We start from the raw sequence: 23,163 nt of genomic DNA on the forward strand, positions 1-23,163 counted from the left end.
ATAACTAAAACCAGATACTAATTCCCTGTCAGTAAAGTTACAGTAGGACTATCTCCAGATGAACTTGGCACACAAAGTGCCATGTTTCTAAAACCATACCTATCATAAGTACAGTATATTAGTATGTATGTGCAAGATGCAATTCACGTGCAAATTTTATGTATTAAGTGCACGTCTCAAGTATGAGTCTGTTTTTGCTAACACATAAACACGTATCTTCAAACACATGAAAGTCTTCCATTTCCCTTATGTTGATTGTCAGGTATTTATGTCAAAAAAAAAAAGCCTACCCCACTCGTGCATCCTTTAAGGAAAAAAAAACAGCTGCTAAATCAAACTCAGAGAGAAATGCCTCATTTGAAAATCCTGGTTTCATCACAACTTACATTTCTGATAAAAGAAGGCATATTTATGATCACAGTATTTTGTGAAACTTCTGATAGGTCTGAAATTAGTGCTTGGTGGATTTACCAACTGGGAAATTCAGGTATAAAAGAGGGAGAAAAGAAGTCTGAACTTCCTAGGATTTCTGTCTAAGCACTTGATATAAATCTCTTGTCTTATATTGTTCCCTTCCCAAGACACAGTTAAGATTTTGAAAATAGAGATACTTGGCCATTCTTCCAAAACACACATTCATTGGGGAGTTTGCCATAAAACTAATTAAGGTTTGGGACTAAAAATTGTAATATCTTGTGCATTTTAGAGCTCAGACTTAGATCCATGAACTAAAAAAATAATTTGAAGTCACACAGATATTCTCTATTTTGCATATAGTAAGATGTTCTAAAGAAACATGAGCCGTGAAAGAAAAGGTAAGACAGCATATTACTCTGACAACTTCATAAGTGAACCTATCAAATCTTAAAAATTTATTTATGGTCTCTGTCTCTGATAACTACCAGGACCAGTAAAAACATTTTCTGAATTATATTCTTCTTCAGTGTCTTCCTCTTTTTTGAAAGAACAGGATACCAAAATGGTACAACACTCCAGAAAATGAAAGATACAGTAGTTTATTTTAACTGTATTTAACATTCACAATACCAAGAGAAGACAATGAAAACATTATTGTGGTTATTTATGCATCAAAGCTGAGCAAATTAATCACTTGCCAAATTCAACCATTGAAGAAACTAAATTAAAATTTATTAACTTTTTGTCACAGCTTTTTATTCCCCATAGTTCTTTTTGGTTTTCTACATTATAAGAAGTTCTATGTAGCTAAAGGAAAAATATGGTGCTTGCTCACAATTTTCCAAAGTGAAAGGAGATTTTTCAAAGTTATAAAGCACTACCATACAGAGCTTAATTTACTTGTTTGCAACTCTTAAAAGGAAAAATATGCAAAGGCAACACTTTGTTTGGGACAAAAATCCACGGAACTGACAAACAAACAAGGAAAATTCAGCTCTTTGAAACAAAAGGTTCAGTAAAACGAAGGTCAAAAAAAAATAGCTAAAGGAAAAAAAGAATGAAAAATAGTGACACGAGCCATCTGGAATGTTTTGTGCTTTCTCTGTAAGAATAGCCACTTAGAAACAGCATACAGACAGAAAACTAATATGAAATGCAGGACAGGCAAGAAAAATTGTGTATATAATCAAAATAACCATATAATCAAATGTTAGCTAACATTTGAAGACACAAAATTCCTCAGAGTCTGTACATGAATCCCAGTCACAGAATTTTTTCCCCCAATATTATTTCTGTACCAACCATTTGAGTTTGGAAACACTTTTTTTCCTTTCGTACTTTGAAGTGATTTATTCCCAGATTTAAGGAAAATTAACAAACCAGAAGTTTCTGCCAGACACTGAGTCACTAAGCTGGCCTTACCAATACTGGGCAGACATACAAAGACTATCTTTATGCAAATACGTGTACCAAACCACACATATACCTGTATCCATTCCCCAGTATTACATCACAGCATACAGAGACAAATCATGGATTATATGGAGGACTTGAGAGGTTATTCTTTCTGACACGTGCATATTATTGATTAATCTGAAATACTGAAATTGACATGACATCATCTTCCACCTTTCTGCTGCATGATTAGACAGAAATTAGCTGTTTCTTTTAAAAGCTGACATATTTCAAGGTATTTTCACATGAAGGAAGACTAAAAACTTTATAAAACTCACAAATAAGAAAAATACAAACCCTTGGGCGTTCTTTGTTACATTTCTGTGTAAAAGGCTGTACTACAGACAAATCAAAAATTTGTATAAGAGGACAAATTTACCTACAATTCCCTATGTAGAATAAAGCTAGCAGGAAAAAAATGGGTCATAATGGTTCAAAACCAAGTAGTCAATAATAAAGCAGAAAAAATGGAACTTAGTGGGGAACACAATAAAAATTTGAGATGCAAGTCATCTGGATACTCTGCACCTTCTGCTCTGACAGAATATGCACTATGCATTTATTTACAGACACCTTTCCATCACCTCTTAACGGTGCACTTAAATGGACTATTATAGTTCATGTCAGCATATCTGAACCACCTTCAAATTAGCACCTGCAGATGCTATCCTTGAACAGTTTTGACAATTCATGTAGCAGCTAAGGAATATTTGCACAAGCAGAAATTTCCCTGCTAGATTTCAATGCAGTCTTAGCCTTTCACCATCTCACCCAGACAGCACATACTGATACATATGGTCAGGATATGGGGAAAGCAGTCCATGGAGTTTCAATGTCATTTTATCCTGCATGCATTTTCAAGGTACTACTCCCTTTATGGTGACTCACACCAAAATGGCTCAGTCTGGGAAAGAAGACTTCACACTCAGACTTGAACAGCAGCAGTCCATTGAAAACAGAGCAGAAGCATCTACTGTGATGGCTTGGTCTAATTGGCAGAACATAAACGCAGACCACTTGCTAAAAACTGCACCAGTGGCAAACTCTACATTTTCCTTCTTCCAGGATCTATGGCATCTATCGGGAATACCAGAGGTTGCCTCCCTTTTTTACCTTACCTGATCTAACCCTCTGTCCCAATATTCACAGAATCACAGAATCTATTAGGTAGCAAGGGACCACAGTGGGTCATCTGGGCCAACCTCCGTGCTCAAGCAGAGCTATCCTAGAGCACAGTGATGCATGGTGCAGTACCTGTTCCCTGACACCTTCCCATCCTCAGTTCTGAGGTTATTTAGGGATTACATGCTCGGACAAGATAGGAGAACTCATCTCATTTCAGAACATAAGTCAGCCATCCCAAAGGCTTCTGTGCAGGAAACACAATGACAATGAGAGCAGACTAGTCATAAACAATAAGAACGGGATCTAGTGAACAGCTGAAGTTGAGGAAGCTCAGTAGACTTCCTTCCTTTACTTGAGGAAATCTTCCAGGAGCCCATCATCTTTATCTGCTTTTTAAGTGTAGTCTTTTGTCAGTATTTCTGATCTTCCTCATAGGGGTAATTAAATTCATTAAGTTTTCTCTTTGTTGTCTGAAGTTTCAGGAGTGTTGTCCGTGGTCAGTACATACAGTAAAGTGGCTTGTTAACAGCAGTTTTTTCTCTATTTACATTCACTTGTCAAGCTTCAGACACTATTTTCTGCACAGCTCATTATCAAATTTTCCACCAAATGATTCTTTATGACCTCAAGTCTCATTAGTATTGTTAGAGCTTTGTGATACTCAGATAAAGCACCTCCATACAAACTCTTACTGTCTAAGATTCTAAAATGGTTGAAGCTAGATTAACACCAGAGAATTCCCCAACCAACCAATTAATTCCTGTACTTTTCTAGAGATACATGATGGCCAATTGAGACAACAGTTCCATTCTTTCTGCCATTATTCTGCAATTTATAACAAATTACAGCTGGTTCCTTCAATTCTTTGATCTCCCCCCCTACACATTCAAGATTGTCATGGCTCTATATCACTCTATATCTGCTTAAAGTCCAGTGGCATATTTCAGAGAACCGACATATGATTCTTAAATTTCATACAGCAACACATAGTTTATATGATTATGTCCCAAGTATACATGGATATGGTGGAGACCACACTGTAGAAAACCAAACTCACTAAAATATTGCAAAAAATCCATATGGTTCAAGAAAAGTTAACTGGTCCTGGTAAACAAACAAGCTAACTTGAAGACTGTTTGGAGAAGACATCTTAAAGGAGTCAGAGTCATAGATGATGAGCAGGGTAACAATGAAGATTTCACAGGCAAGGCAAACTGATATGAGAATTTTTTAGTACCTTTTCAAAACTAAGTTTTCCAAAAACATCTGTAATGGCAGCATGCACAGAGCACCTCATTTATTCTACATGAGCAGCTCAAGCATACAAATTACCACACTTGATCTTTACTCCACATCCCAGTGGCGACAACCAGAAAAGACATATCTACTTTTTCAATGTACAGATGTACTCTGTTTGTTTATACCTATATATTCGATTCCTCTAGTATGCTAAAAGGCCTTACTACACTGTGCTTTTGCTCTAGCTAATCTTAAAATATTAACTAAAACATTGCATCTCAAACCGACATTTGTATGCAACTAGTGCTCTTTCCCAACATTCTTGTTCAGAAGCCTTCAAGCTTGTGGCACAGTATGTTTTCTATAATCCCATTTCTTTTTTAATCACATGCAACCCTTTTTTTGTATTCTATTGATGTTAAGAAGAATGAATGCAGCCCTTGCGCTATTAAAAACAAAAAGCTTCTTACTTTCAGGAATGCATTGGCAAGACTCCACAAGAACAAGATTTAACTTTTGAGCATGGCAGTGGGCATACAAGGCTAATGGGTGGTCCTTAAAAAAAAACAGAAAAAAAGAAAAGACCCTATAATTCATTCAGTAGTACATTAATAATATGTTATACCTTATGGTCGATTAAATTCTTGCAAAACACTCAATGTGCAAGTCACAATGCGTATGAGAAAATATGGAAGTGTTGTTTGGCTTTTACAAATTGCCATTTAAATATCTATTTAACCCATACAAATTTAGCTAACATGTGAGGGTGTCTCATGATTTATCGGTCAAATCTGAAATTCATTTTTCTTGCCTCACAAAAATATGTTATGGAATAAGTCAGTTTATTCTATAAGTCAGTCAGACCAGCTGTGCCCTTAGATGAAGAAAGAATTATTGTTATAACAATTTTGCTCAAATGATCTAAATCCAGATCAGTTGAACTGAAAGTATCTTTGCTAATTTTCCAGACTCAATACCAAAAAAGCAAACCTTCCAAATACAGAGGTTTTTTTTGGTAGTCTTTTTTCTGTATCTATAAAAACTGTTTTGTTCCACCTTGTGAATGATGTCACCCCTTTATTTAGATGACTTAATATGCTGCTTAACTTGCCCTGTACTCCAAGAGTAGCTATGGGAATAACTTTGTTCTGTAGCTACTTCCCCATTTGAAAAACCTCTTAAAGCTGTTACCCATCTGCATTTCGTTCATCGTGTGTGAAACATCTATACAGAAAACAGTAAGCTCTCTGTTTCTTACAGCTATATGCCAGACTACAAACCAATTTATACTCCAGCAGAATTAACCCCTCCTTTTATTTCTCCCTCTCTCTCTCTGTTTGGCGGAGAGGAGTTGCAGAGATTTTTGTTTTGCTGTTTTGGGGCGATTTGGAGGGCGGTTGTTTTTTAACTTATAAAGTGTAAAAACCAACTCGGTGTGTTAGCTTGAAAGAATCCCCTATCTTTATCTCCTGGGTATCTGGGTGGAGAACGTGACCTTTTTAAAAAATTACTGACCTGGTTTGTGATAGCTATCTACTTATCATTTGAAGATGATAGGTGAAATTATCGGTGTCAAAGGTTAGACACCAGTTTCTAAAAAAATCTTAGAAGCTTGGGGGGTTTATTCTAGTTCAAATTATGTCCATTCTCAGTCTCGTTTCTTATGATTCACAAACAAGATCCTACTTTTGTCTAAGAAACTTAATGCAAGGGAGAATATTTTCCCAAATGCAGTGCCTCAACATCACTGCAGGTTTTCCCCACAATATAAACCGGATTTAATTTGCCTTGTAACAAAGTGTATTTTTATATCTAATTACAGTCACTCCTATTTGGCATTCTGTTTTTAAGATCTGCCTCTGACACTGTGTTAAACACTGCATCAGAAATACAACAGGGGCGTTCCAAGGAAAGAACTATTACTGTGCAGAGTAACAGCCCAGTGACAGTCAGAGAAAACCAACTACACAGGACATTTAATACTAGCTTTAACTAAATGCCAGTTACTAGCAAAGGAATAAGGCTACATTAACAGAGAAAGAGGGAACCAGAAGCTAGTATTGTCCTCCTGTTACTATATTCTAGAATTTAGGTCCAAATGTTCTCATATATTTGAGTGATACAAAGGGAACGAGCTAAACTGGAGCTGAAGTCTGATCACAATTAGCTCAGCATGGGGTTCAGTCCATTCTTCTCACAAGTCACTGTGCTCTCATTGTAGAAAGCTATAGAAGCCACAGATAAGATAAGGCATATTGCTGCACTGTACCCTACCACAGGTGGTTTCATTGGGCATACCAAACAAAACCAGCACTCCTCCCAGGCTAAGGTAGCCTATACATAGCCATAGACCTGTTCACTCTAACTCTCAAATAATGAGGGAGCTCCAAGGACGTAGGGCAGGAAAATGCAAACCTGGTAGCAGAAGGGTCTAAAACTTCGAAACAAATTTAATGAAGAAGTAGGGTGGAACTTTGATAAGAATACTTGTCCTTTCCAAGTCAGAAGCAAATTATTCACCCAAAATTAACTAACACTAGTATTAAAGACCTCCTTCAATGTTTAAATAAATCTCGCCCAGAAAAGCCCCAAAATATCCAAGGAAGTGAGAAAACTCCTGAAGGAGGTGTCACAAAAGGTAAATTCTCTGGAAAGTAAACAGAGAAAAGCATTTTAAAAAAAAGTACAGCAAGGTGAAAGAAAGATTATGCAAATGAAAGAGTAAAATTAAACTTTTTGTCTGAGCCAAGAAGCATATTTCCTAACATTTGGAACTTTGCCAACGAAATTTCAAGTAAAAAGTCATATTTCTCCTAAAGACAGCCAAAATACCTTCAGAAAACCTAATTTGATAATCTGACTTGACAAGCTCTATTATCTACAGAACACCCACTGCCATTAATAGCTCCATTCATTTCAAATCACTTTGTATAACTGAAAAAGGGGTAAAATTAAGCAGAAAAACATCTGTTTAATTGAAACCAAAGTTATGCATAACAACTTACATTGGCTTCTTTTTTAATTGTATTCAAACATGCCTCCAAACAAATCTCATAGTATTTATATATACACTGTAGAGCACACAAGACTGCTTAGAAAACAGAGTATGAAAACATAACAAGTATAATTTCTAAAACAAATAAATACACTAATAGGTTCTGTATTATTACCTTACGTTAAATACTAGGCTTTGTCATAACAATGCAAATCAATGTCAACATTGAGAAACTTTCAGAGATGACCCAAATACTTGGACTGTAGTTTTATAGCACAGTATTTCCAAAGGCTGATTAGCAAAAAAATGAACGAACTATAAAAAGGAATGAACCTCTGTTTTCATGTCCTTGAAGCCACTTGCTTCATGCAACTCTCTCTACTCACAACTTCAGCTGCTACGAGAAGGCACCAGACAAAATCCCTGTGAAGGTACTGAAGACAGAACTAACTGTGCTAATAACTCTGTCTTGAAGTAAGAGAGGAAAGGTGTCCTCAGATCCACCAAGAAGGAAGGAATGCTCCAAAAGAATAGATAGACTTCATTACCTTGAAGAATAAATGCTAGTTTCCTCACTACTGAATAGAACAGCAAGACACATTTGTCTGTTTTGACTTCTCTTGCTCCTGATGAGCTCCAAAGTTTAAAGAAACTGCTACACTGCAACAAGAGCAAAAAGAACCACAGACAAGTAGCTATCATCCAATTCCTCATCAACTTCATTAAACATCTTAGGGAATGAAACTAAAGTGTATAGGCAAAATAAAGCACTGTTTTGCAGTCTCTGATAAGTGAAGTGACAAAAAGATTTTATGAGATCTTTCTCTCACAGCTCATATTTTAGATGGCAGAGTCATATAGTACAGGCAGTTAAAGGACAATAGCAGTAGCAAAGGTTGCTAGCTTTGGCTCAAGATCTGAGCCATTTATTCCCTGGTGTGCAGGACTGAGAGGATATATAGTATCTTGGCACCTACTGTTAGCAGCTACTTTAGGGAATTCAAAATTTAATTAACATTCATAGTAATCCATAGGATGTAGGTTCAGAAAGACCATGAAGAAAACAACATTTCTATATTCTTTCTACTTGCTAATCCATAAACAGACGCCCGGTGAAAAAAAATGTGCCACACTTTCATTTAGCTAGTTGTTAGGAAACATTTTACAACATAAGCAATTTATTTCTAGCAAATTGGGAAGAATCCCATGACTAACATGTTTGTTCCTAAAGCATAAGGCTGCACTGCTGACAGCAAAACAATTACAAGGCCATCCAGTCACTGCTGCTCTGAAAGTACTGTGAGCTGAAGTTCCCCGAGGCTTCAAAACCATGCTAAAAGATGCTATTGCATGGGTGATTCAGTATGCCTGTAGTTATGCTCCCAGAGCATCAGAAATGGTTTTGAAGCCCCTCTGCCTACATAAGTGCTTTGTAAAAGTAGTAATTTATGAGGAAAATGAGGAAAAAGTAGAAACGTAGGGTGGCATATGGCCAAACTTTTGACTTAATTTCACCGCAGGTTGCTTTTTATTTACAAGCAGCTAATCCCCTCTCAAACTACACAATAGAGCAGCCATTGGCAAAGGCAGGCAGATAAAATTGGCATGCCTCTGTATTGTTCTTGCTAATCTGAACCATTAACAGAAGGGTGAGAAGGCTAGTTTTGTCATTTAAACAGGCTTAAATCCTTTCTCCAAATGAGCTTTTGTCTACATAGAAGAATTCATCCAGGAAATTTAAGGGGTTTCTGTTAGTGTTTCATTCTCAAGTTGACTAGGCTACAGGAATACCAACCTGTTTATTTGGCCCTCATACTGTAAATGCAAGAATTATTTCCAGCTGTCAAAATCAAAAGGGGTTCAACCTGATTAAATTATTTCTCAGAGGTGAAACAGGATGAGATTATAAAGTGCTAAGAAGCAAGTATTTGAAATCCTGAACTGCACCTGTGCAACTAAATCTCCATTTATACAGGTGCTTTTCAAATTGGATTTGAACCTTTAAATTCGCTGATTCATCCCCTGAAAAACCACAGAAGCTCAAATAACTAATGAAATTCAGAGACAGAAAGGCTTAAAACAGTTTCAAGCTGTGAAGTAAGGCCTAAGACTAACTATGTTCTTTGATTCATTGTTGATGCAACATATCAAGCATAAACATAAGTTGCACAATTCAAATGGCCAGAGGTCATAGGGTAGCCAGTAGCTAAGTAATTATTTTTTCTTTAGAACAGGAGAGGTCATCACCTGGCCCATAAGCACAATCCATAGATGAAAAGTAGGGGAAAAGAATGTGTTAGTTAGCATGACCTGGTTTTGTTTTGCTTTTTACCTGGCACATCTTGCACAGATATTCAATGTGACCTTTGCTTGAGGCTCAGCCGTATGAGCACTTCGAGTTTGATTGAATTTGCTCCCAGAAGACATCACACTTGTTACTCCTTCCATTCTGAGATCATCAAGATCCTCTGCAACAAGACAGAACAATGGGATGAACAAACGATTAAATTTTCTAGCAATAATGGAGCTCCACCTGTAGAATCACAAAAAATGGAACTGGTTAAAAATCAGGAAGAAAGCATGAACAGTTATTCTCATATTAATAGGAAAAGATATTTGAGGGTATTTTTATTTTTATATATTATCATCCTATTAGAAGGGGTTCCTTGAAAAATATACAGTATCATTTCCACTTCCAACAGTGCTGCATATTTTTCCTTTGATTCATTTTCAAAAAACTTGTCATTGAGAGATGCTGTCTAATAGTGCCATTTGACATAGGATATATTGAAGAGAAAAATAATTTTTTGAGTGTATGGTCCTCCTCTGTTGTGTATTCCACTGCCTATTCACTTAGCAAAGAAAAATATTGCTAAAATAAAAATGCTCTACTAAACCCAGAAAATGTGAAATGAACACATATATCACATCGAAATAGACCATAATGTGCATACTTAAATTCACCCTATTACTGTAGTATGGGCAACTCATAACAATAACTGGATTTTCTACTACTGTAAAATCATTCCTATTTTTGTGGGTAGACAGCTGAGGCTTTCAGAGATCCTTTTTTTCCCAAGATCACACCAGAACAGTGTAGCTCCATTAGTCTGTAAGTGAATTCTCTTGGATTATGGTCAGGGCATTCTTTAAAGATAACCTGTATATTTTCTTGCTAACACAAAATAGGCAAGTTCTGTACACCTAATGTATCCATAAAGCACAATTTTCAGTTGTTTATAACTTGATGAGGCACTAGCTGAAAGGTAAAGAAGAAAAACGCTGACTAACAGCTATTAAATGACCACCAACCATTCTATCTAGTGACTGATGCATGTGGCTTATGATATAAAGTATGCAATATTCTAGTTAAATGTCTTTCAGATAACGTATACATGTGTATTTTCATATATATATATTTATAAAAGGAAACTGATTTTAAAGCATTTGAGTGAAGCAAAAAGTGCAAAAAAGGCAGATTTTAAAACCCAACATCAGATGAGGAAACATCATAAAGAAAGTTAAAATCAAAAGAGGTAATGTTCAATTAGAATTTAAAATATACAAGTAGTCATTATATACACAGAGTGTGGTACCAGGCTCCTTTTCAGAAATAAAAGAATGAGAGGCAACCCCCAAATCATTACCTGAAATATTTCTGGCTGTGCTCTATAGTTCACAGACACTACTCTTACCACTGTGCTTTAAACTCAGGGCAATATAGTTAGATTGTCGGGATCATGCCAAGTTAACAACACTCTTATTGGGAGACACCCGTTTTAATAAGCAACATGCAATAACAGCTAGGCTAAACTTAAAAGTACTTGTGACTAAAGTCCTCGAGCTTCATTTTCTTCTCTGTAATATTTTACTTTACTGCTTAAGAAAACTCTCCTACCCCTCCCTTCCCTCCCCTGGCCAACTTGTTGCCTTGATATAAATTGACAACGACAATGAAGTTTCTGGCATCGTTTTATGCTATTTCAACACCTTTTCTTTAAATTTCATCTACGGTTAATACACAAACTAATTCAAAGGACTTGGAAGGTTATATGATAAAGAGCTATGAAATCAACCATCTACAAGTCATTTCAGAAAAGGTATTACATAGTCGGAACACATTATGTATTAAAATAAACACAGTTTAATTGTGCTTTAAAGAGGTGTGAAAAGTTCCATATTTTTAACAGATGTAAGCCACTGGATGGATTACAGTTTAAGAGAAATTGAAGCATATGCCTCAGGTTTTTCTTCCCCTCAATATACATGATTTCTTTAAATGAGGTTTTCAACTGTTCTCTGCTTGATTAACTTTTGGCTTTCTGATGACTGTCTTAGTAGAGCAATGACATAAGCTGCCCTCTATCATACCTTTTATATACATATATCAAAGCCATGCTTTTTTTTTTCATTTTTAGTCAACTACCAGCATTTTTCTCTGAAGAGGAAATTAAGTGAAACTGTGCAAGAAATGTGGATTCAAGAATTGCCTGTAGTTGCAGCTAACAGACAAGGAGGCAAAATTGTATGCAATATTGATTTATTGTCACATGCTGTTAGACCAATAGCAGTAATGTGCATACTAAAATGCAGATTTAAAAAAACAAATCAAAACAAACCCCCTACATCATTTACAACTGTTATTTTTTCTTGTGGAATTTTCATTGATCTAATTCAGCATTGGATAAAATTTGTTCATGGCAAGATACAAAAAGCTTTTAATATTAAAACTGGACAAAGAGGTACAACCCCATCTACCAAATACAAAGAATAACTGCAGCATTTTATTTAACTTTGATTACTGCACCTCTGCATCAGTATTGAATGATTTCTATTTCTTCTGGATGCCTCAAATTTACAGTGCAGATATTGCACTTTCTTCTCACTAAAGCAACTGGGCTTTCAGAATCTGCCTGGTTTGAAATACCCATAACTTTAGATGGGGATTTTTGAGTTGTGAGCAAGTTTATAGGCCATCTGGCAATCTTCCAATCGTCCTGATTGGCCATATTCATTATCCAAGACCCTTAATTAAAACAAAACAAAATAAACCAAAACATAACCTAAACAACAACAAACAAAACCCAGTAACAAAACTCAATAAATCATACAGCAATTTTAGTACTAAACTCTGTGTGTGTGTATACAGTGTTCAATAACTCATGTGTGCTTTGCAGAACAAGAATCAATCACAAATAAGTATGTTTTAAAAACAAATATAAGCAATTAGTGCAATAATATATTTTAAGAATAAAATAAAAAAGCTTCCAAAGGTTTAGATGTTTCTATGTAACATCAGAAAAAAACAGGCTTAGCAAAAAGAGATTTCATTGAGAAGTCAATTCAGTTACAGGGTCTGGACACTGAATCTTTTCTCTTTCTTTGTATTCTTTGCAAGACCAACTAGTGATGATACAGCTGAGTGGTTCAGTGATTTTATTGAGCAGCAATGAGGTCATTCACCAAGAAAAGAGAGAAAGAAAAGCCAAGCTGGTGACTGCTTATGTCATGGAAGATAAGAATACTGTGAAACTTCTCAAAACCTTAGAAAATTATTACCTACCTTTCTACATTGATAGGTGGGAAGTTCACATAAATGAAACAATCTCACTTATAATAAAAGTTTGTTACATTAAAGCATGACTGTGCACCATATTTCTTTGATTTCATATTCATTCCCTGCTATTCCCTAAATGAACAGAGTATGTGAAGATCAGCCTTGGCCCTATAGCAATTTCCACTGACTATATTCCATGTCATTAAAAAAACCTACCTACAAACCAAACAAAACCCCCCATTTTTCTCAAATCAGCAATTCACCAAAATAAATTCACACAGCTGCAATCTACATGCATTGCCATAACAACAATACACAAAAATATTATAAAGTGAGATAAAGCACAATATTGCACAGCATAGAACCAGATGCTTTCTATATTAATAATAATGCTGCACTAAGCTTAATTCTCTGTGATTTTTTACAGGCAATTTTCATCAAAAACAGAAGAGAGAAAAAAGGTATCTATTTCAACTATAGCCCAATAACAAGGTGATGCTTTTAAATAGGACATTGTCCCTAATTATTTACTTCTTTCTGTTTTGGGAAGGAAGGGATGGGGAGAGGGAAAAGGACACTAGTACCAAGTGTTCTGGAAACTGTGCAAGACTACTTAATGTGTTGGGATGACTAGGTGTGGAACCAACTTACAAACATCTACAAGGCTCACACACCATTCATTTTAAGGACAAAGCTCTTCTGATGCAAAACTCCTAAGAAATACAGTGAAGGTTTAGTTGCACAGAAGTGTCATGTAATCAGATCATGTGTTACATTGTTTTATATGATCCAGCCACTTTTGTCTCCTTCCTCCATTATAAAATGTGTAGTAATTTCCCAGGAATACTATAAGAATTATAAGGTGCAAAGCTGGGAAAAGCCTATGAAAGCTCAGTTTGTTTGTTCTGTCTTATGCTAAGAAAAGCATTAAATATTTTAATGTGAGAGTAAAAAGATTCATACTCATAACGAATTCTGATTTATATTCTTGTCCAATGTTCTATGTCAGTTAAAAGCCCACATGAATTCCAAAAGAAATGTTTGTACAAGCAGGAATTAGGCTTCCAGACAAGAAAGAACCATTAACATTGAACATCACTACTGAAAATTATATTTTAAACACTTGCTTCAACAGATGCAAAACTGGAGTTATCTTCTGCAGTACACTAGCTACAGGACATCTTATTTTGTTTCTTCAATGTCAAAGAGTAGACAATCCTGTTAGTCTGGTACATATGTCTAATATGCCTTCCTATTAACATCTTCAAAAAATGGAATTTGGCCTAGTTTAGACCCATGCCAGAGACCTTTGATGCAAATATCATTCTAAATAATTCCAGCAAGAGACCTTCACTCCTTAGAGGTATTTCTGAGCACAGTGTTCTGAAGACATCTTACTTGAGAAGCATCTCAAGTTGACAATCAATTCCCTAAACGTTTGTGCTTCCACTGATGGATGAATGCAAAACCAATTGAAACATGGTGGTGCAAAGTCTCCCTCTAGCAGAATCATTTGTCAGAGCCAATTTAGCAAAATCCCACTCCACAGAAAAAAACACCACATAGCCAACATGGGATTAGAGAAAGCAGCATTATTTGTGGGTATGCAAACATACAATGAATCATTGATTAGAGTTCTTTTAGTCAGCAAGAGTGAGAGGAATCTTTCTTCAGTTTCTCGCTTTTTCTATTTTAAACTGGGATTGGAATTAACATAGGAAGTAACCTGTTCTGATGATGATGTTCTAGTTTCCTTAGGGCACACTTCAGAATCTTAGACAACTATGCCAACCACAAGTCCACAAGGCTTCTGTTTATTCTTCCTTTTCCCGCTATGTGTGATAATTGTTTATAGTAGAAAACAACTTGCAGGCAAGACTGATGCAGCATCGATTTAGGGGATGAGAGTGTCTCTAAAATGCAGTGTGGGGGCTTCAGAGCCTTGCTCCAAATTAGGCAGATGAAGTTTAAAACACAAAACTTGGGTATCTCTACTGCCCAAACCACTGACTTAATGCAACATTACAGCCTCATTTTATTTAAATGAGAAAGTCCATAATGGTTGAAAAGAACTCACATCATACAACCTCTTATCATCCCCCACTGGTAATCCTATGACAAATGACCTAATATCACCAAATAACCACTGGCCACCCACTAGTTCAGCAACAATAACTGACTATATAACTACTTTGCTTCACACCAACAGTGATTTCAAACTTACTGATCTAAACTATCAACTAAGTGGTTTCATTCAGTCCTAAAGAATTAACAGGAATCTAGTATTGATTGGAGCACATTAATTACTTCTAAATTTCCAATAAAATAAAGTATTTCACTTGTTATATCACATTCTATAATGCATTACTGCAACTGCTATAATTGTACAATATACTTGCACTGTAATAATAAGACAGAACCTCAAAAAGGTCATAATGAGAAAACACACAAAACCACCAGAAATTCTGGACTTCAGAAAACATCTAAAGGAATTTCTTTTCATGTTTTGCCTTGGCAAATTTTTTATTCCTTTGCACTTCAGCTTCAAATAAAACAACTTTTAAAAGTAAAAGCAAATTTTGATAAATATTCCTAATCAGCTCCAAATCTGATGTCATTCATACATGCAACCACTATATTTATTTGAAAGTGCAATTCAGACCACAGTCCAACTCTGCATTCTTAAAGAAAACCACAAAAATAAAAGCTTTGTCACAATAATGGAAAAAGCCATTTTAAAATTAGTAAGCATCTTGTCAATCATAACAAAAATATCAAAGCATTAGAAAAGAATGTATATTTGAAAGGTTTCAGTTTGGGGGGTTTATTTTTTAACAAAGGGGAGACAGCCATAATATTTTTCAAGTGTATTGCTTAATGTAGTACAGATGTTCCTTAAAAACAAAGAAATATTTTCTTCATTAAATCTATTTTGAATTAAATTGATAATTTGCATGTTGTTTATATGAAGTTTTACAACAATGAGCTGAGTAATAATTCATTAATTCAGTAGTACACCTCACTAAACCTAAAGCAACTGTGGTGCATTTTCAGCCAACCAGACCAGATATTAAACAGTTTAGCTTTGTATGAATCAGTTTTTACACTGAGGGCCACATTCATATTTCTTTGTGTTCACCTAATTTACTCTACCAGCCCCTGGGCTGGATTAATCTTAGCTAGCTTGTCAAATGGCCAGTGGAAATTTATACATCTTTTATTAAAATGAAAATTGAGGCAAAGCATAAAAATCACAATCTTATGCCAAACATTTCCAGTAACGTTGAACCTTCCAACAGTTTTCTTTTGAAACATTGTTAGTACAAGCATTTCTGGAGTGCCAGTTATTAGAGCACCTGTATGCTCTTTCATAAACCTATACACATAAAGAGTTCTTACAGTGCAAGTATCTCTATTTCCCCATCTTCTGTTTTCTTTCTTCTCTTTTTTAATTAAAATGATCAAATTCCAAATGTAGTCAAACACTTTACTAGTCCTTCAGAGAATTTTCTTCATGAAGAGAGAAATGTACTAAGTAAGAATCTAGATGCTTATACAGCTTAAATTTTCTACTGATGAGCTAGCACACCTCCCATTTTAAAAACTGCTCTTTAGTCAAACACTATACCCAAAATCCACCTGGCTACAGACCAAGCAGTTGTGTTAGCAAAGTTCCAGTTAATTTAGGGACTCATATATGACTGATGTCACACTGGACACTTTGGGCAAGCAGGGAGAAAGCAAAGAAATCTTTAAACAATCTGTGTGCATGTTGTATGTTGTATATGAAAGTTCCCAGTGATCTCTAGATGCATTAAAGTCCTGACTGACATAGAATTACGTCAGTAATTCTATGATAATCACAAAAAATCTGAGATATAAAGCTAGAAGAAACATCGTGGATTGCTCTTCAAACTTCTGCCTCTCTGCAAAGGGACAACTGCCCTCCTTGTTAACCCTGCTAACTGTGAATCAAAGACAAGGATAATACAGCATCCAACAATGAAGGCACTGCCATTTCTTCCGGCTCTATCCCTCTATCAGCTTGCATCAATCCTGCTTTGTCCTGAGACAAGATCATCTGTTTTGTATCACTGTCCCTATTTTGGCCAGACACTGGGACATCTGGAAGAATGCACTGTCTACACTCCAAGAAGCAGACACTGAGCTGGATACCATCAGCATACCAATGGCATCACAGCTGACAGTACATGCTCTCCCTCACTTATTGATTAAATTATACCACTGACATCTTTTCAAAGAGTGGAGAACAAAATCTTAAAATATAATTTTATCTCTTCATTTGGGTCAAGCAGATAAATTAACAGGTATGTCAAAGCCATTCCACACACACAATAGATTAGTCAGGTGATAAAGTTTCAAATATATCACACAGTTTTCCAGTAATGTTTTTACTAAAGAGAAGTAAATGCTTTTTAAAGAAAGTTTAGGTTACTGAAAAGCAGTTGGGGATGTTGTATAAGTGCCATTTATTCTGTTAGATTGTTTTGTGTAACCTATGAGTTCCATGCACGACTGGGTTATGTCTGCTCATGCTTTTGGTTTGTATAAGAGAAAATGAGTTTTTGGGTTTTGCTGCAATGCTTGTGCACTGAATATTGCAGGACAAGATTATTGCCTAAATAATAAATCAGGCATTACAGCCTGTTAGTTCATGTAATGTTAGCTCATGCCTGCTATCTTAGAGAGAGATATCTGCTTTTTACTCAGCACTACTTTATCTTCTGGATATGATGTTTCTCCAGAAAATCTCATTTCAGAAATATAAAGCCATCTTTTAAACAGATCAGAAAGAGTGACCTGACAATTCTGCTTCTCAAGAAATACTAAGGTTAATCATGACTCCACTGAACTCACGTAGAATTTTCCATGACTCCACAGACTGAAAATTAATCTAAAAAGTATTGCAAGTTTCTCTCTTTTGGGTTTTAGCTCCTTATTATGAGAGCTGAGAAACTCATATAGATCTTGAGACATGTTTAGCTTTGGAGCCCACAGCAGTGGACACCACATCCCCTGGCAGTCACTGTATGCCATCCTTTGTGGAATATAAAAATTGCAGGCTAACTATTCAAAGCAATTCCATCCACTAAGAGGGAGGCAGAGATCCTAGAATGGGTAGCCAATGCAACATCAGATAACAAATGTTCGACAAACAGTTGTGAAAAAACAAGGATGAAGGAAATGCAAAATGTTAGGAAGCACAATCGCCATATACTGGAGGCAGCAGGAAAGAAAGCATTGTATTGCACAAGATAAATTACTAATTCAGTGTATTTTCCTTCTCAAAAAGAACCATCTGTACTAATTTCCTAGACTGCAGGCAGTCTCACTGATATAAAACCTGAAAATGAAATAAGGACCAAATCACAGTGCAAACTGTATCAACAGGAGGAACAGAGACAATAAAACCCCCACCTAAGAAGTGTAAATTGAAAGTATCTTCAATAATACACAGCAGAGGAGATATATTTCAAGGCAAAATAAAACAGGTAGCATTGCACCAAGAGGAAAATTAGGTCAACACAAAAAGGCCAAGTTATTCATGGTTTTCAGTCTTCAGGCACACTAGCAAAGCTCACTGGCCCTGAAATACTGTTAGTTCAGATGGTGGATGAATGAGGTCAAACTCCCAGGTGCTAACCAGCAGTCACTAAGAATGCAGTTCTGTAATCCAATAGCTTCTTCCCAGGGATAGAGAAAGTCCCATTCTTTTCTGTGCTCTTACCCCTTTCTGCCATTCCCAGTGATATCAGTGCTTGATTCTTATCTGATTCTGGGATGAGTGCATATGAAAAATATTTTATTATCGCTGTGGCTTGGTGAGCTGCACTGGCACACTGAGGGATCATAGAAGCATTAAAATTCATTTAAAGGAAACAATAGGAGCATACTGCAATGCATGAAGGAACAGAGGAGGAAGAAGGACCACCCTCTTTAACGAAAACAGGCTGTAATATTCAGTTAGGCTCAGCCCTTCTCCCAGAGCCACACCCTAAGGGGCAAAGTACTAGGTATTTGAGCAAGACTACCAAATCAGAATATGAACATGTTTATGTGGGACTAAAGCACCAGAAGATAAAAAATAGATGTTTATCAAAGTAGCAGAAATAAAAGCAAGACATAATTTTTGCATTAATGTAATGATATCCCATCTGCAACTCACCATTACTGCTTCTAAGGACCTTACAATTTAGTGTAATTTTCTTTCTCTGAAGACACAGAATAAAAATTTTCAAACCTGAGATTATATCAGAATATTCTAACATATTACCAAAATATGATTCTTATTACTATATGTTACTACATTAAAGATATGATTTTCTATTTTTTAAAAAAGTACTAAAATTGCCAAGTAATCACTGTCTTTCTGGTTTTTTTCTTATCAAACCGAGCAATGCCAATCAAATTAAATCTAATATGATCAAACATGCAAATAAGCTTGAACATAAGAAGCAGGTTATCAATGCAGTGTCTTCCCTTATCATCACCTTTCCTGCATCTGTATTAGAATATGTAATGTACATGAATAAATGAATTATGATATTATGATACAGCTGAATGAAGTTTTTTTTAAAGTGAATGCATTCTTAGTGGGTAAGTCTTGCTTCTTTGAAAGTTATCACAAATTAGACAAGTGATTAATGTGCTCAAAGTAATTTTCAAAACTTAGTAATTTATCAGTTTCCTTATCATGGATGCAAATATTATCCTGAAACTAATGTACAGATACATTTGATCACCCACAAAATTATGTCAAAGCAGTTCAATTGCATTCTTCCAAATTTAACACCCCTGTTTCCCAAAATACAGGAAACAGTTTGTAACATCTGATCATGCTTCAGCACGTACACAGAAACAATTTTTTTTCAGCTCCCAAATGACATTTTCAATTATCTATGTACAATCAAAACTCCTTTTCAGATGAGCACATCACAACAGTCCAGAGTAAGAAGCTCTCCCAGCTGTCAAAAACTCTTACTATTCCCTATCATCTGGGCAGCTTAGTTTTTAGACCTTCTCATAACCATTTCAATAAGCACCCCAAGGAAACATAACTTCCCAACACACCAGTGCAAGTCTCCCATCTCATTAATGCTCTATTTCTCATGGAACATTTCTGTATGTGAAGATTCAAAATAATGTGAGTTACTGCTGAATTATTTCTCATTTACAAGTTAGAAATAATGCCTAATTTAAAGAAACCAAACCCAGATAATCCTAGAAAATTCTAAAGAATGGGTTATCAGAAAGAGAATTCCCAAGGCACTGGTGATATAGTTATTACATTTATAGAATTTGGAAGTTTTAGCAGAAGAGTTTAGATTCCTTAAGCAAAAATATTATTCAAGCCTTTTCACCAATGCTTTTGAACATCAATAGAAAATTAATATTCCAAGTTGAAAAAATAAATATTGCTCAGTGAGACCTTAACAATATTTTGTCTCTGGTAACTAGACATACATTTAGAGTATATGTCACCCCAAAAAATGATTATTTTTATCAGATCACTGTGCATGTATTCATTAAAAAAACTCACAATTATAAATTCAGCCTAATCATTTGTGACTGATACAACCCAGTTGCAATCCATTTCCTGAAAAAACATTGGGAAAATTAGTTCTTCTCAGAAATGATCAAATATGTCAAGATTTTTCTCTCCCTCTAAGGACATCCAAGGAAGCATGAAAAACATTTAATAACATCCCCATACAGCCAAATGGAAGAACAGGTCTGCAAACTATTGTCAGACACCTTGCCAAGTCTCCTCTATCCCAAACATTACTTAGAGTACTTCTGCAGTTAGGTGATAGTGATTGAATAATTAAATCCGTGACATTCTCAGGTATTGTCTCTCCACAGACATTAACTCACTAACTAATTAACCAGGAGTCAGAAACAGAAATTAAATGATACATGAAGTTCCTTTGTATATGCAAAAACTACAAAGATTGACCCAGCTTCTGAGTACCCTGAATAAAAATCAGAGTAATCCATATGTCAGGAAAAAGCATTTGCCTTTGATGAGCCAGAGTAATCTTTTAGAGATGGGGCAGGTGAGTGAGAGGAAACAATTCCATTAAAGCAAGCCTTAATTAGGAATTACTGTATTCTTTATGTGCAGGAAAGAAATAAGGACTTCTAAGTCTGAAGAAGGAAACATATATTCAGTTACTTCTTTGTACTATAATGGAACTACCACAGTGAATGGCAAGTTCTCTGTTAGGTATATGCAGGACGTGCACCCATCTCTATCATGTTTTGTGGATGAAAACACCTGATTTGCCTTCTGGTGCTCAGAAATCTATATGCAACAAGAGGAATGTTTCTACATAAAAACTGTAAAACATGCACATGGCAAGTATGGCTTATCTTGTCAATCTCAAAGCTTTATGTTTTCAGTTTAGCTAGGCAAAAGATTATATATGAGAACAAAATAAGTTATCCTTCATTTGCATTTTGCATAAACCATAAACTGATTTACATAAACAAATGAAAATTTTATATAATACAACTGTTACTTTTTCTAGCCTACTGGGCAGTACTTTGAACAATCTTAAAAAATTGAAATTATACATCAGAAGAGACTTCAAGGAAGACTAAGAAAGGATTATATGAAACATTACTTTTGTACTTCAATGTCAGCATCTATAGTTTCAAAACTAGGAAAATTGAAAGATCAATAACACTAAAAAATTCTGCAATAATGTAGGAATGTTTTGGACAAAGAGAAAGTATGCTCTTTACCTTTGGTGGAAAGGACAAATATGTGGCCATCACTTTTTTCGTTATGAACTATGCTTTTAAGAACAATTTTGTGCTCTTATTGTTTAATTTACAACTTCCTTTCAAGTTTCTATTCTCATCATATTGGAAAGAAAACAACCTCTTTATAGCTTCTGGTTTTAATAAAATAACAGGAGAAACCTTTTTGAAGACACAATTGGATTTGTCTCTCTTTGCATATGGTTAAAAATCAAAACTGAAAAATCCTAGTATTTGCATATTGATTTATATTTAATTATTCCCAGGACTGTAAACTTTCTCTGAAGAGAATTAAAAACAATGGAATGACTAAAATTATTTTCATTTCTAATTTATTCCTTTATTATTGGATACTTCAAAGATACACCATTTCTTTACAGAGAAGAATTTTGGGCTACATTAAGATTACCCACAAAACAGTAAGTCAATAAATGTAACCCCTGTGTTCAAAACTCCTCCTCCTGTCAGAAAGGCACACTGGAACCTCAGCTGTTCAGTTCAGGAATGTACAAACTTTATGCATTTAACATCACATACATACACACAAGACCTATTAAATTTTCATTTCTTTTTCAGCTGCTCAATATCTCAATATTTTGCTAACCATTTCCATCCTCATTTTTAGATATTCTTCCAAAGGTGACTCACCATCTCTCTTACAATCACATCCCTCACAGCAAAACCTTGCCTTTATATGCATCATTTGCCAAACTCATATTTTACTGCAGTGAAGCTAGGGCTTAACTCTTTTAAGGATGTTCCCTGTGCAGCTTATTGTTCAAAGACAGCGATGATTCAAGGAGCAGTTTCACAATCAGTTTAAGCTAAACTATATTTGCAGTCACTGGAAGAGGCAGACCTGCTTGTATCCCATGTCAGCTGACTAACTCATCCCATCCTTACACTAGCAGTAACATTTGTGTGGCCCACAATGAGCAGGGCCAAGGAGCTCATCTCTCTGAAGGTTTTCTCCTTCTTGCTGGGTTGATTTTTGCCTCAGTTCAGACCCACTCTTCAATATCTTCTTTGAAGTTTTTTGCTTGGACATGGACTGTTTTAAACAGGCAAACAGAAGAGCTGATTTTAAAACACATCGTAACATTTGTTTCAATTCAGTGTTTAATGAAATAAAACCAAGTAAATTAAACCAGGGTCTTGGCTTGTTATTGAAATTAAAAGAGAAGATACCACTGGGAAGCATCTTCATAAAGAATAACAATACTGTGTCATCTTGAAATATCATTTTTATTTTCCTTGGAATATGAAACCAAAATCATGTAGGCTGCAATTTGAAGAAACATTCAGGAGATATTAGAAATTAATTTTAGGAGTTATTTTAACACCTCTTGCATTTTGTTCATGCAAAAATTTTATATATTATCTTGAGATCATTGCAGAAGCAAGTAAGTACAGAGAAACATACAGAAATTGTCAAGACTTTCACAACTCCAAAGGAAAAGGTTAGAAGATAAATTTGCTCCAAAATTTGGTATGTGGATTAAACCAACACTCCTGACTGTGGAAAAAAAAAGTGTAATAAGGGAAGGACTCAAAATACAGAATTACATACAACAGCTTCCAGTCTACT

At 35.4% G+C, this 23,163-nt stretch overlaps 1 protein-coding gene across 1 annotated transcript in view; it reads right to left on the bottom strand.

The window, feature by feature from the left end:
- Positions 1-23,163, bottom strand: part of LOC103807365 (chromosome unknown open reading frame, human C8orf34) — a gene marked incomplete at its 3' end in the record, with an annotated part of 112,138 nt that overhangs the window by 32,498 nt on the left and 56,477 nt on the right. The window contains exon 7 of the mRNA XM_009080091.1: positions 9,564-9,699. Coding sequence (XP_009078339.1) covers positions 9,564-9,699 — 136 coding nt within the window. The remainder of the gene's footprint in view (positions 1-9,563; positions 9,700-23,163) is intronic.

This window comes from Acanthisitta chloris, unplaced genomic scaffold, assembly GCF_000695815.1.
Source record: "Acanthisitta chloris isolate BGI_N310 unplaced genomic scaffold, ASM69581v1 scaffold4388, whole genome shotgun sequence".
NCBI lineage: Eukaryota > Metazoa > Chordata > Aves > Passeriformes > Acanthisittidae > Acanthisitta > Acanthisitta chloris.